Raw genomic sequence first — 16,533 nt, 5'->3', positions numbered from 1 at the left:
ACCGACATCAGTAGAGAGGGAGGGAGGGGGGGAGGGAGGGAGGGAGGGACGACAGAGAGATAGCGTATGAGATGGGGAAACAGCTCGTTTGAACTGACAGTAGTAGAGGAAGGAGAGAATGATGGAAGGATGAGAAGGAGAGAGAGATAGAGATGGGGAAGTGGCTTGTTAGAGCAGGAGAACACATTTAATACAATTAAAGATGGGAATGATTTGATTACTGGAGAGGAAGATGTTGGGGAGACATATGACATTACTGGAGTTTCCCCTGTCGGAGCTCTGCAACACTGACTGCTGAAGACGTGTAGAAGAATTGTTTGTTTTTGCTCTTGAAAATAGAGTTTAAAAAGTTATAGCTTGTGCTTATAGTTACCTCACCACATCAAGAGATTAAATGAAGAGTTTATTCCCAAAACATTATATACACCAATTTCACATTTGTGTTTTTTAACCAGTGATTGCTTATGGGTTTGATGTGTTTGTCTTCAAAATGCTATACTGTAAATCCATTGTTTAGCTTGAATGTTCCTATCCTGTATATTTGACTGTGATATGTGGTTGTCTCACCGAGCTATCTTATAATGAATGCACTTACTGTAAGTCGCTCTGGATAAGAGCATCTGCTAAATGACTCAAATGTCAAATGTTTTACATACAGATCTCCTATTACTGTATTGCATTTTATTTCATTTTTTATTTTATTTCATAAATGTATCATTTGTACAGTTCTCTATAAAAAAATGTAGTTATTTGTTACATTCGACTGTGTAAAACCTAGCAGTACTACTTATTCCTCTGAGAATGAGGCGGATATATAGCATGTTGTCTCTCTGAAATGAAACCATCAAGTGATAGACATGTATTTGTTTAAAATCTGTCATTGAACAACCCCATGACATGGTTAGACAGTGAAAAAACACACCAATCTCTTTCATAATATCTTTAAACAATAAAAGTTGATTTACTAACATTTCTGAAAATTGATATTGTTTTGGAATTCAATTCTTCATATACAGAAAATAAAGGGTTCCGGTGAGCCTTAGCACTTCAGAAAATAAAGGTTTTGTGACTAGTCGTCTTTAAAAAATGTTTTATGGTTGACTGATAATTTACCACATGAGGGAGCTGGTATACCATACTCTCTCTTCTAGTGTTCTGTTGTGGTGGCGCAGTCTTCACTGCCCCCTAGTGGTTAACTGGGTAGGTACAGTAAACGACTGTGTTGTGTTAGCAAGCTGTTCCTCCTCTCCTCTCCTCTCCTCTCCTCTCCTCTCCTCTCCTCTCCTCTCCTCTCCTCTCCTCTCCTCTCCTCTCCTCTCCTCTCCTCTCCTCTCCTCTCCTCTCCTCTCCTCTCCTCTCCTCTCCTCTCCTCTCCTCTCCTCTCCTCTCCTCTCCTCTCCTCTCCTCTCCTCTCCTCTCCTCTCCTCTCCTCTCCTCTCCTCTCCTCTCCTCTCCTCTCCTCTCCTCTCCTCTCTCTCTCCATCTCTCCCTCCCCACTGCCCCTCGGCCTAGTATGTCCTTCTCCAGTCTGTATCTATTTCTATCTAACCCTCTCTCCCTCACTCTCTGGGACGTTTTAAAAAACAACCTGCCAAGTAAAAACGTTCTGTATTGAGCTATTTGAGTACGACACCGATTTGGGGTAATACCCCTGTTTTGGTTTAGAATGAGAGAAAGACAGGTGTGTGTATGGGATTACCTCTGAGTCACTGAGCTAGAGAACAACAACCCGCTGCCTTCACACACACACACACACTTCCCCAAACCAGGCCAACCAATGAGCAGTCAGAAACAGGTGGACATCAACATGGGGTCAGTTTGACCTTTGACCTTTGGGACTGATGGGAAAATATTGTGTGAGAACAGAGCAGAGTGTGTCAACCAGAACAGCTACTGCTGCTTGTTTATTATTATTATTACTAGACATTTATTAATTCATACAAAACAGCAATTAAAATATATATATATATTTTTTTAGATATTCCTTTTGATAAAATACAGAATAAAGTGCTTGTTATTCTTTATCTGCACAATACATGTTATTTCCAACTCAGTTTCTGTTCAAATTCATTGTTTTTCCATTTATTTTTCTGTCATAAAATATTTTCTAATTTTGGAATACATAGCTTATGTATCAAATATTAACAGTAATATACCTTAAGCAGGAAGACAAAATTACCATGGTTTCTAATAGGTCTGTGATGTTACCAGTATCGCAATATTCATTGGAAACACAAATCAGACCAAACTCTTTGGTTCTTAAAATGTGTATGTAAAGTATTGGGTGCTATAGCTTGGAAAATAAATAAATGTGACTCTGAATGACAACATAATGATGTTTGTTTCCAACATTACGGATGTTTTCTAGAAGAAGTTAAATCCGCGTCATGCTTTGTTTCCTTGACACAATATAAACGAGTATCGTGATATTGGTATCATCCCGGCCCTAGTTTCTAAGCATGAAAAATCATATATATACAAACAGAAAATACCACATCAACTTAATGTGTGGTTTTGAAAGTATTAATGACTCATGACAGCTTCTGTAAATGAAGAAAAAACTGGAACAAGATTTGGTTGAATGGAACCAAAAGTCACTTCACAAAGAATATTATTCCAGAGGATATATACAACTGAATATTGAATACAATAAGAATGCATTTAAGTCTTACGCTATAAAATGCTAATTTAGACTCATGTACTTGAACACAACTATGTTTAAAAACAAAAAGAAACTCGAGAGAATAATAAGGTCATACAACCTTCTTCGCTGTGCTGAAGAATTCTTTCCTTCTCTCTGTGAGGACTTTGGTTGGATACACAAAAGAGCAGAGGAACTGTACCAAGGGCACATAGTTCATTCGGGACACTAGACACGAGAGTCTTCTATGACTGGTTCACACTACAGGGCCGACCCCAAACCACAATGTGCTGGCTTCAGGGCTGTAGCCAGGGTCTGACTGTTAGTGAGGACATTTTACTGCATTTCTATACAATTCAAAAATCTCAAATGCTATTTGGAGAAGAGCAAAAAAAACAGGACCTAAGCCATTATCACTATGGTTTCTGAAACTTCATTCACCTCAGTCGATCTACAAACGCATCGCCTAGCTACACAATTAGCTCAGCACCAGGATTAAAAACTATCATTTAGGTACTGAGGGAATCTGTTAGCAGAAAGTATTTTATGAACAAATGGTAAAGCATTAAACAAAAAGTTTTGCAATGTTCCTGCAATTCTACACCTTTTGACGTGACTTGGTAACTATGTTATGTTATGTTAATATGATGTCTGCGTGAGAGTGACTAACAACATCAATGGAGGAACCCTGGAGGTCAGGTCCCCTGGGCTCTATGTGCCCAGTCAGTCATTTGGTCATGATTACTACTAACTAGACTAACTAGACTAATTCACCTATTTTTTTATTTTATTTTTAATGACATGGGCTAATTGAGTGACTGTCAGTGAGTGACAGAGAAAAACTGGGGCAGCCAAGTTTCAAAATCGCACCTTGTGTATTCTACTATTCTAACTCTCAACAGTAAGTTGAGACCCCGAATGAGTTCCCCCCCAATTTCTATTTTTTTTTAAATATATTTTTTAAATGAACTAGGTCTGGACCTCAGTGTCCTCATATGTAGCTACGGCCCTGGCTGGCTTGGACATTTTCTTCTCACAATATCCTTTCTAGCACAGTTCCAGCAACTATAGTGGATGTGTAACCAGGCCAGCGCAGGATTGTCTTGTCTCAGTTTGACTCTATAGCGTGAATCAGTCACTACACTCCTGATTCCCTCCTGAAGCCCAACGCATCAAGAGCTATAGCCGGCTGCAGCCTGTCAATCTGATTGTCTATGTCCAGCACACACAGCATGTTCATGTCCACCGCTACCTGGTCCTGAAATCTCTCCTGGAAGATGTCTAGTTGTACGTCCCTCTCCTCCCCCTCCCCGTCGTCCCTCCCCCCCAGCATCACACCCATCTCCCCTACCTCCTCCCCCTCCTCCTCCCCGCAGCACAGGGCCACCTCGTTCTCGTAGCAGAAGGCGCTGGGGGAGTGTGGAGGCAAGAGGTGGAGGCCAGAGGACTTGGGACCGAGAGGGGACACTGACCGGGTAGAACTAGAGCCGGAGGCAGACGAGGGGGAGCGGGAGCGGCCCGTCATCTCCCGGAGCTCCCTGGCGCTGCAGTGTGGAGTAGCTGGAACCTCGTAGGTCTTGTGGAAGCGGGAGTAGTCTACCTGGTAGCGGTGCTCCTTCTCGAAGACCACGGGCTCGAAGCGATGGCCCCACAGGATCTCCCTGGCCAGGTAGGAGGAGCGGGCCTGGGTGGTCATGGCTGTGGCCTCCACCATCCCCTCCAGTATCACCACGATCTCAAAGTCCTCTGTCGTCAGGTCGGCGCTGCTCATGCAGTACAGCGGGCTGTTCTCGTTGATCTCGTGGACCACGACCAGTGGAGACACCAGGAAGAGGCGGTCCAGGCCCTCGTCGTAGCCCACGTCGATGTCCGTCTGCTCCATGGGGAGGTACTCGCCTTCGGCGGTGACGTGCGGCCGGATGAGCTGCGCCCGGACGTGAGCCTCCACGATGTGGCTTTTCCTCATGTTCCCCAGGCGAAACATCAGGCACAGCTTCCCGTCCCGCATGGAGATTACCGCGTGGTGCGAGAACAGCAAGGTCTGCGCCCGCTTCTTAGGTCGAACCATCTTGGCCATGATGGTTCCGATCATGAAGGAGTCGATGATACAGCCCACAATGGACTGGACCACCACCGTAGCCACCGCCGCCGGACACTCCTCGGTGACGCAGCGGAACCCATACCCAATGGTGGTCTGGGTCTCTATGGAGAAGAGAAACGCCCCTACGAAGCCTTGGACGTGTAGGATGCAGGGCTTCCACTCCACCCCTCCTCCCTCCAAGCCGGCCAGAGGCCCCTCTCCCAGGCCGGGTCGAAGGTCGAAGTCCCCATGGGCCAGGGCCACTCCCCAGAAGACCACCCCGAAGAGGAACCAGGAGAGCAGGAAGGTAGAGGTGAAGAGGAGCAGCATGTAACGCCAGCGGATGTCCACGCAGGTGGTAAATATGTCGGCCAGATAGTGTTTCGTCTTGTCTTCCATGTTGTGGAAAACCACGTTGCACTGGCCGTTCTTCTTCACGAAGCGGCTCCGGACATGGTTGGGCCCCGTCGTGGAGATCTGGCGGCCGTTGTGGACAGACTCTGTTGCTCGCAGGGCTAGCGAGCTGCCGCCTCCTCCTCCTTCTGACCCTCCTCCTCCTCCTCCACCACCACCTCCTCCGCCCCCCATACCCCTCCCAGTCATATTGTGGTGCATCAGGGGACCATGGCCATTGTGGAGGCCCAGGGTGGAGATCTTGAAGTGGTCTTCATCGGTGGCTACGATGCTGTATCTGATGTGAAACAAAAACCCAAACAAAACACACGAGTTTAGAGAGGAGGGTGAAGGAGACATGGCAGGTTTAAGAGTTAAAGGCCCAGTGCAGTCAAAAACATGATTTCCCTGTGTTTTACAGTCCAAGAATAGACAACAAGGACAGGCATTTAGAGGCAGGAAAAGGGGGAGAAAAGGAGCTGATTGTCCTATTCCCCGGTCCTACCTGTTGACTCGCACCGCTCCCATGGCACCAGTGATCATCAGGCTGTGTCTGTGTGGGCAGTAATCAGGGCCGCGGTGGCCAGTGCCAACCATTAAAAGAGACCAGCTTGGTAGGAGGCTGTGGGCAGAGGGGCAGGAGGACAACAGCCTCAGGTCTAAGGACCCCTTGGAGATATCAGCGTTGCCTCCTTCTGATGCATTTCCTGGAATGACAGCAAATCAGAGAACAGTATGAATTTTTAAGGTCATTCAGAATCACAGCACCCAATGCACAGTATTCCTACATCTACACATGTCATGCAGGAGGAGGGTGGGATGGTCAACTCTCTTCATGCGTGAAGAAAAACAGACAAATATTCATCATGATGGTTATAGATTGAGTCCCTCGTAGCCGGTCGCCCGAGGCCCCTTCATGTCAGCATGGGGTGGAACACACTAACAGACATAGGAGGGGCCAAAGGTCTGAAAGAGAGGGGAATCTGTGCTGAACTCCTGTTAAGGGAACAATTGATCGGGTGTTTGGCTTGATGACAGGGTTAGAGGCCGGGTGACGTAGTGGGTTAGAGCTAGTACCCATTATGTGATCGCTAGACTATCAGGGCGACCAAGGGAAAGCGTTGCATAACAGCCGTAACAGGTTTGTAGCTGCACGCTATAGAACAGCAGCACTGGATGGTTTGAAGTGAGGTGTGGAGTTAGCTATGTGTAGAAAAACAGTGGCAGTAGCTTACTAAGGCGCTGTGACATCACTGCTGGGTCAACGAAACTGACACGTCGACACGCGTCAGCACAGAGTTATTAAAACACACAGACGAGCGCGAGTGCACACACATACACACATACACACGTGCACGCACGCACACACATACACATACACATACACACACACATACACACACAGTCCATAGACTGACAGGATTTAGCAGGGTTGTTTTTTTACCTTTGCGTGACAGTCTATGTCAATTTTCTTCCCTCCCAAATACACACACACACACACACACACACACACACACACACACACACACACACACACAGCAGATGGACAGATGTTGTTCCTGCCATGTGCTTATTGGCCGGATTGAGGATCCAGGATCCTTCCCAACTTAAATCCTCAGTAAGAGGCTGGGATAGATTACGTCAGCATTGTTACATATCAACCACTGCAGCAGCTGGACCAAAGGGGCTGAGAAAGGAAGAAAGAAAGAGAGAGAGAGAGAGAGAGAGAGAGAGAGAGAGAGGGGGAGAGAGAGAGAGAGAGAGAGGGGGGGGGGGGGGGAGAGAAAGAGAGAGAGAGAGAGAGAGAGAGAGAGAGAGAGAGAGAGAGAGAGAGAGAGAGAGGAGAGGGAGAGAAAGAGAGAGAGAGAGAGAGAGAGAGGGGGGGGGGGGGGGGGGAGAGAGAAAGAGAGAGAAAGAGAGAGACAGAGAGAGAGAGAGGGAGAGAAAGAGAGAGAGAGAGAGAGAGAAAGAGAGAGAGAGAGATCCAGGGGGCTGACATGACACCAGTTCCACTGTGTCTTAAGGAGTGTTTAGTGTACACAGTGTTAACCAGGGTCACACGTATCAAGTCTTTCCGTAACACTTCCCGAGGATCCTGGGAGTTTGATTGGACAAGAATGTGTATCTGAGTTAGGTTGGAGGAGAAGAATCATGCATATGAATGGAAGACTGTGACAGCTTGAGTTTCTCAGTTTGAGAGTCTATAGGATAATGCCAGATCATAACGAATCCATCGCCACAGACTGAGGAAACAGTAGTCTTTTCCGGTCAACCTGATTCCCATTGAGACGTGAAACTCAGAATGTAGCCAGACTGTTAACCATACCAGCATCTTCAACATCGGAGGCTTCCAAGACATAAAGATCTACTACAGATCTGGAACATTTTGTAGAATATACAGTACCAGTCAAAAGTTTGGACACACCTACTCATTCAAGGTTATTTCTTTATGTGTACTATTTTCTACATTGTTGAATAATAGTGAAGACATAAACTATGAAATAACACATATGGAATCATGTAGTAACCAAAAAAGTGGTAAACAAATCAAAATATATTTTATATTTGAGATTCTTCAAAGTAGCCACCCTTTGCCTTGATGACAGCTTTGCACACTTGGCATTCTCTCAACCAGCTTCACCTGGAATACTTTTCCAACAGTCTTGAAGGAGTTCTCACATATGCTGAGCACCTGTTGGCTGCTTTTACTTCACTCTGTGGTCCAACTCATCCCAAACCATCTCAATTGGGTTGAGGTTGTGTGATTGTGGAGGCCAGGTCACCTGATGCAGCACTCCATCACTTCATCACACCCTTACACAACCTGGATGTGTGTTGGGTCCTTGTCCTGTTGAAAAACAAATGATTGTCCCACTAAGCGCAAACCAGATGGGATGGAGTATCACTGCAGAATTCTGTGGTAGCCATGCTGGTTAAGTGTGCCTTGAATTCTAAATACATCACTGACAGTGTCACCAGCAAAGCACCATCACATCATCACACCTCCTCCTCCGTACTTCACGGTGGGAACCACACATGCGGAACCACACATGCGGAGATCATCCACTCACCTACTATGTGTCTCACATCGGACTAAAGGACAGATTTCCACTGGTCTAATGTCCATTGCTCGTGTTTCTTGGCCCAAGCAAGTCTCTTTTTCTTATTGGTGTCCTTTAGTAGTGGTTTCTTTGCAGCAACCATGAAACACTTTTTTGGTTACTAAATGATTCCATATGTGTTAATTCATAGTTTTGATGTCTTCACTATTATTCTACAATGTAGAAAATAGTACAAAAAAATTAAGAAAAACCCTTGAATTAGTAGGTGTATCCAAACTTTTGACTGGTACTGTATATAGAGGGTAGGAAGAAAATGGCACCCTTTTCTCTACATAGTGCACTACTTTTGACCACATGTCATATGGCTCTGGTCAAATGTAGTGCACTATATAGGGAATAGGGTGTCACTTAGGACGCAACCAGAGACAGTCAGGAACCACTAGTCCCTGAGGGAGAGCAGGAGTAATTAAATGTTGATGATAGTTATTAGCCGTTTCCATAGGAACCTCTTTCCCCTCCTCGACGCTCTGATTTGCCGTGTCGAACGGGGATGATTTAGCATGAGGCACCGCCGCCGAGGTGAAGCCAGAGGGTAGAGACACCAGAGGTGTAAGTGCTCTCCTGAGTGACTGAGTCACATACAGGACTGATTCACTTTAATGTGGGTAAAACTGAATCACACAGAACAGAGACAAACACCCAGATATTTCAGCGCATTTACATTTTGGCAGGCTCTCATCCAGAGTGATTTACAGTAGTGAATACATACATTTACATACTGGTCCCCCATGGGAATAGAACCCACAACCCTGGCGTTGCAAGCGCCATGCTCTACCAACTGAGCACCCCGACCATAACCTACTCCACACCATAACCTACTCCACACCATAAACTACTCCACACCATAACCTACTCCACACCATAACCTACTCCACACCATAACCTACTCCACACCATAACCTACTCCACAACAGAACCTACTCCACACCATAACCTACTCCACACCATAACCTACTCCACACCATAACCCACTCCACACCGTAACCTACTCCACACCATAACCTACTCCACACCATAACCTACTCCACACCATAACCTACTCCACAACAGAACCTACTCCACACCATAACCTACTCCACACCATAACCTACTCCACACCATAACCTACTCCACACCATAACCTACTCCACAACAGAACCTACTCCACACCATAACCTACTCCACACCATAACCCACTCTACACCATAACCTACTCCACACCATAACCTACTCCACACCATAACCTACTCCACACCATAACCTACTCCACAACAGAACTCCACACAACACAATACATTTAGGGCCTGAAATTGTCAATATATATATGCAGCTCAGATATGCCTTGAATCCGGAAACACTTAATCCCAGGGGAAATTAATATGAATGGATGAACGTTTGTGTGTGTGTGTGTGTGTGTGTGTGTGTGTGTGTGTGTGTGTGTGTGTGTGTGTGTGTGTGTGTGTGTGTGTGTGTGTGTGTGTGTGTGTGTGAGCGCGCACTCGTGTGTGTGTGTGTGTACGCAGGTGCTTTGGCGTTTGCATGTGCGTGTATGGTAATCTCCTAATCCAAACTGTGATATGAAAGGTGGATGCAGTCAAGCGACCTGGTTTAAATGTTCTTCTTTAATCTGAGACTGACATTAAAAGGAGAGAAAGAAAGGAAAAAGAAAGTGAAGAGTTTAGGTGACAGCACAGGGCGGGGCATCCGCTTGTCAGGAAAGAACAGGGGGTATAGGGATTATGACATCAGAGGATGGGGTGTTACTTTTGATCCGGTTTAGCGGTGATTGATGGCGTTGTGGCGTCGTCATCACTGAATAAAGCATTGTTATACATGGTTATGGCAGACGTTATTGTAGGCAAGTAATAGGAAGGGGGGAAAGTTATGTCCGTCTTTTTTGAATGGCTTTGATGGGAGCTCTATGAACACAGTATCTTATTCAAATATGCACGATCTGCACGTCTATCACGACTGCACATTATTGTGTAAAAAAAACATGTCCTTCTCATATCTATGAAAAAAATATGGTATGACGAGATATCCCATTCTTTGAATAGCCAATGATAAACTCAATTTTAGACTTTTATAACACAGTGCAGGGTAGGCCTACGCACTTACTAAACTATATAAAAGTTGATGCTGACTTGTAGAGCTGTCCAGTGCTGAAATTTATTCCCGCGGATATAGGAAATAAGAATGTCTGAATATAGGAATTATGTGTCCATATCTGATCTAATTTCGAGTCTTGCAAATCAAACCTCTCAGGATATCCAAACTGGCATGCCACATCGCCAACGGCCTAGTCAATAAAATATGTCACACAATTAGGATTTGCCTGCGCATCATTTACAGTTGATTGACATTATAGGCCAGAACAATGCGTTACGTTAGCGGATTCATTGATCATTTTACAGTGTTTGTCTGAAGGACGGCGAACAGCAGAAGACAACAGGTTTCACTGGGCTCTACAAGGCGAGGAGTTCATGTCGTGACATAATACTGGTGAAAACAGGCAAGATTACTCTGCAGTTTATTTCGGGGCCTTAATAACTAGTGTATGAAGTGAGCTTCGTCGAAACGCTGCATGTTAAAAACAACAAAGACTCTTCGACTAGCCAACCTAAAAACCAACCAATCTAAAAGAAAAACAGGTCAAGTTCATAACAACTTGTCCTGTCAATGGAAAAGTGTTTTGGCCTTTGAAAAAACTGTCAACGATTAGAATAAATACTCACCTTTTGAATGGCAATGTTGTTAGCTACTTGGAAAAACAACGTTGACATCCTTTCCAAAATAAAAAATAAAACACATCCTTAATGTTCTGTCCTCTCTCTACGAATTCCTTTTTGCAGCCCGTTTCATTGTCTCACAACGTTCATTTTGAAACTTTTTGTCTTTGAATCCTAATATTCTTCCAATGTTCTGTTTTATTGCTTCCTTGCATCCCACTCAACTGCTCGCATTCGCTCTCTCTGTTGGACTCGCACTTGACTCAATAAGCGCTCGAACCCTGTGTATGTGAGGTGCGCACGGCACATCTCTCTGTCCCTAGCTAGCTGTGGGTGGGAGAGAGAGGGCGGGCGGGAGGGATGGAGCGCTTGTCACTTTGATTATGTCCCCGTTTACGTGGAGTTGTGTTCCTGAGAGTGTAGGTGTGCTTCCCTATTATTTAACGCCCGCGCCACAGATTTTTATTAGACTGGCCTCCGGAGAAGAAAACAGGTTGCTATGCATTGCTCGGATTTTCAGTGAATTTGGATCAGTGTTCGGCTGTACATGCGAACTGCCTGTCTTTGTGCGAGTTTGAAGCTGCATTATTGAAATGTGAATAGATTTATAGATTTAGGCCTAATAAAAAAGTTAATGACAGGAAGGTGGTTGATTAAATATTCCTTTTGTTGACAACTACAGACATCCTGTAATGTTAGAGTCGCATTTACAAATGCAGATTCTTAATTTGATCACTCTTTTTTTTTGTGGCTGAGAATTTTCTTGCACCGCAGGAAATCCAGACGAGCTTCGTGATTTCCATAAATCCACCGAACACCCACACTGACACACTGTTCTATTACAGTTTTTCTCAGTCGCTTTGGTGCATTTCTTAGATCAAAAGTGCAATTCTTGATACTACTTGTACAAATTCCAAATCATCTAGTCACTTGTGCGCATCATTAAAGCAATTTCTTATTCCTTTGAACAAATTGTAATTGATAATGTACAAGTGTCAGCTTTTTTTCCCACATTATCAATTGCTCATGTCATGTTGATCAAAATATAGTAATGTTTCTCTGTTGAATAGTCTTACCCCTCAAAACATCTAGGCATTAGTTCCTTGCATAAGCCATTACATGCAAAATGGTTGAACTATTTGTCATAAACTGTCAAGCATAGTTTTACACATTTCTATTAGACCTTTTGTACAAAAACGTGAATTGATGAATCGTGCAGGTGAAATTGACCCTCACTCATGAAGGAATGTAAAGTGTTAGTTCAACCAACAATCAACCAGTTGTCTAAATTGCTCAAATGTGCATCTCATGAAGAATCAATTGGCAAGCATATATAGAGAGACCACAACACAGAGCTGCAATTTTCTAATAATGGATGGACCAGGAAACGAACAGGGTCAACAGCCAAGAGGAGGAAGAAGAGGAGCAAGGATGCGTGGTGGAAGGCAAAACAGAGGAAGAGGCAGAAGAGGACAGAGGCGCATATCTGATGACATAAGGGCCACTACTGTAGACCATGTTGTCAATCATGGCCTTACAATGGCTGAGGCAGGTCGAAGGGTACAGCCGAATATTGGGAGATCAACCGTGTCCTCAATAGTTCAAACGTTTCGAAGAGAGAACAGGTATGTCCACCAATGTACAGTGCACTGTTACTGTATATAAGCAGTATACTGTATACTTCCTACAATGCTTCATATTACAGTAGTCCACTTGTATTTCACAGCATACAGAAATATACTCTATACAGATACATACTGCACCTTACATGCACCCACCTGTATGTTTTACAGTAAAATGTGTGTTCGCATAGTTTTTGTCTATGTGAAAGTGTGCGATGCATCACTGCATTTTTCCCCACATAGGTCTGCAAGATTACCTCAAACCAGTGGCAGAGGAAGCCTTTTCACACCTCAACAGGAGGAGGCTATTTGCATCATGGTCCGAGGAAACAATGCCATGAGACTCGGGGAAATACAAAGGACCATTATAGAAGACAACGATGTCTTTGAAAACATCCATACGGTTAGCATCTCAACCATCGACAGGGTGCTGCATAGAAACCAGATGAGTATGAAACAGCTGTACCGTGTACCATTCCAAAGGAATGAGGACAGAGTTAAGGAGCTACGGTACCAGTATGTACAGGTAAAACATATATCTATGTAACTACTTTACAGCAACATTTTATAGTGATACATAGTACAGTAAGCATAAACTGCACACATTTCCATTGCTGTGGAAGGATCATGCAATATATGTACATTTTATGTCACTCTTCCTTACCAAAACAAATTCAACTGTGTGTTCTGGGATAGAGCGTATAATGGAGTTGGAATCAAGTGAACCCTCTCACAACTTTGTATACGTGAATGAGGCTGGCTTCAACCTAACCAAATGCAGAAGGCGGGGTCGGAATATCATCAGTCACAGAGCTACTGTGGATTTGCCAGGCCAACGGGGAGGAAATATCACCATGTGTGCTGCTATTTCGGAGCATGGTGTCCTAACCCATATCCCCCTTATAGGGCCATACAGCACCCAGCATCTACTCAACTTTTTAGAGACTCTACAGGGCTCTCATCCCTGATGATGAGAGGGGTCTGTTTAGAGAGGATTTGCCAAAGTATGTGGTCATTTGTGATAATGTGAGTTTCCATCGATCAAACATAAGGCAATGGTGTGTGACCCACCCGAGGATGCTCATAGAATTCCTCCTACCTTATTCACCATTCCTTAACCCAATTGAGGAGTTCTTTTCAGCATGGAGCTGGAAGGTGTACGATCGTCAGCCACACACACAGATGACCCTGCTGGCTGCAATGGATGCAGCATGTGAGGACATCACAGTAGACGCCTGCAGAGGATGGATAAGGCATTCCAAAAGATTCGTTCCATGTTGCATTGGAAGAGAAAATATCCGGTGTGATGTGGATGAGAATATGTGGGCCGACAGACAGGAACGTCTGGATGAGAGACAGCACAACAGTGCTGCGGGCAAAGAAGTGCCTTAGGGGTGGTTTCCTGTGTTTCTTTCTAATTTAGTTTTTTTTCCTTTGTGCCCCTTGGGTTGTCCAGTCTCTGTCAATCAATAACCCACATACAGTAATATGTAAATAGTACTGTTGAAATTGATATATGCCATAGAAGTGCAGCTTTGTGCATTTTCAATACAGTAACTGTCATCCAAACTGTAGCCTAAGTTTACATCAGGTAATACTGTCAAAGTACACAGTTACATTGACAACATGCCTAAACATTTTGACGACCTTGTTCGTGAACAATGGCTCAATGACTTATCATTCTGATGACACTGACATGATCATTGGCATGAATATTTACTTTTGAGAGATGTACTAAGGATTTTTAGTGACTGACTAGCTTTAGAAACATATCTATTGTATATTGCAGTTTGTACAAATTGTTCTGAGAAATGCACTTATTATTTTGCACATGTTAGGGATGATGTGAAAAATGCACCAAAGCGACTGAGAAAAACTGTAACAGTATTGCACTTTTCATGTAGCCTACTTTTAGCCAGCTAATGTCCTAACCCCCGACCCAACAACATTATGGACTCAACGTTCAAATCCGTTGCTGCAGGATTCTTTTGTAGCGACATAATTGGTCAAATGATGATTCTACATATATACGTAACAAACCAACTGAAGAGGGGGTGTGGGGTAAGAAACAAAGTCTCCCTAGTAACCTAGTGTGAACAGGCAGTTGAAATCGGATCCCAGTGTTGCATTGTGGAGCTGTCCAGGGCAGGTGCTGAAAACTACTAAAACGGAAAACGGATACTCCTCGAAAACCAACATCCTACCGTGGCCTGGCTGGCTGTCACATACATTTAGCCTCCAGACCAGTCTCAGCACCCTGCTAACAATCACCACCTCATTTGCTTTGTCATTGATTAGAGCAATATTTTACCACGGGGAGACTACTGAACTAGCGATGGAGACCTGCAGAACTTTCTCCTAGCTGCAATAAGTTCATCCAACTTTCTAATTTCCATCAAAGACGCTACTGTTCATAGTTTAATTTATCATTAATATTTGTATTGGCATCAGCAATGTCTCTTTTTTTGCAGGGAAATATAGTTAGTTATAGTATTCCAGACAGACCACAATTATATGCAACTCGATAGTTTCTATGGATACCTTTCTTATTCTCTTTCTCTCTCTCTCTCTCTCTCTCTCTCTCTCTCTCTCTCTCTCTTACTTGTCTGAAGCAAACATTTAGCTAAAATTATATAGTTGAACCAATTTATTTTTAAAACCCAAGTTCTCTTCAGCCAGACGTGGACAGACAGATAGATAGATAGCTAGATAGATAGATAGACAGACAGACAGACAGACAGACAGACAGACAGACAGACAGACAGACAGACAGACAGATAGATAGATAGATAGATAGATAGATAGACAGACAGACAGACAGACAGACAGACAGACAGACAGACAGACAGACAGACAGACAGACAGACAGACAGACAGACAGACAGACAGACAGACAGACAGACAGACAGACAGACAGATAGATAGATAGATAGATAATAGATAGATAGATAGATAGATAGATAGATAGATAGATAGATAGATAGATAGATAGATAGATAGATAGATAGATAGATAGATAGATAGATAGATAGATAGATAGATAGATAGATAGATAGATAGATAGATAGATAGATAGATAGATAGATAGATAGATAGATAGATAGATAGATAGATAGATAGATAGATAGATAGATAGATAGATAGATAGATAGATAGATAGATAGATAGATAGATAGATAGATAGATAGATAGATAGATAGATAGATAGATAGATAGGGAGAGAGGTGGGAGACAGAGAGAGGAAGAGATAGAAAGAGAACGAGAGAGAGAGATGGAGAGCGAGACTGAAAAAACGGGGTGAATCAACAGTGTAGGTCAAGGTCAAGCGGGATTAGTGGCTCTATTCAATCTGTATTGCTGAACCGTTACAGATTTGGTGATAGAAATGTAAAGGCAATTTCCTATTGAGCTGACATATCAGCATTTACTGTGAATGTAGGCTCAGCTAATGCGAGACAATTATGCTGCGAGTCAGTGCGAGTCAACCAAGCTGCGAGTCAACCACACTTTAACACTGAACTTCTGCGATAAGGGTTGAATAGAGCCCTAAATGGGGTGGGAGTGGGGAAGAAATGTGTGGGTGGGTTTAGATTCTAGAAGATAGAGGAACAAGGATGCTGCAGCTAATGACAAGAGTGGAGTTATCTTGCTGTTTGTTTACCGTTGTTTTGAGTGTGGGTAGTTAGGCCTAAATAAATGTGGAAAGACACAAGGAAACGTTACAGTAGGTGTATTTTGATTTGTTGATCGAATCCAGGTATTTCTACTCTACTCTACCATACCCTACCCAACTCTGTATTCTACTCTACTCTACCATACCCTACCCAACTCTGTATTCTACTCTACTCTACCATACCCTACCCAACTCTGTATTCTACTCTACTCTACTCTACCCTACCCAACTCTATATTCTACTCTACCGTACCCTACCCAACTCTGTATTCTACTCTACTCTACTCTACCCTAC

The 16,533-nt window shown here is 43.7% G+C and overlaps 1 protein-coding gene across 1 annotated transcript; it reads right to left on the bottom strand.

Annotated features, from left to right (window-relative positions):
* Window positions 1-1,537: 1,537 nt before the first annotated feature.
* LOC116355340 (ATP-sensitive inward rectifier potassium channel 12-like) lies at window positions 1,538-11,230 on the bottom strand. Its single transcript, XM_031798699.1, has 3 exons — window positions 10,951-11,230; window positions 5,620-5,821; window positions 1,538-5,412 (listed from the first exon to the last, which is right to left on the bottom strand). The coding sequence occupies exons 2-3, from the start codon at window positions 5,709-5,711 to the stop codon at window positions 3,780-3,782; spliced, it is 1,725 nt and encodes a 574-aa protein (XP_031654559.1). The 5' UTR covers window positions 5,712-5,821; window positions 10,951-11,230; the 3' UTR covers window positions 1,538-3,779.
* Window positions 11,231-16,533: the final 5,303 nt, after the last annotated feature.

The sequence above is a fragment of the Oncorhynchus kisutch genome, linkage group LG20, assembly GCF_002021735.2.
Source record: "Oncorhynchus kisutch isolate 150728-3 linkage group LG20, Okis_V2, whole genome shotgun sequence".
Classification (NCBI taxonomy): Eukaryota; Metazoa; Chordata; class Actinopteri; order Salmoniformes; family Salmonidae; genus Oncorhynchus; species Oncorhynchus kisutch.
This window is presented reverse-complemented; position numbering and strand designations above follow the sequence as displayed.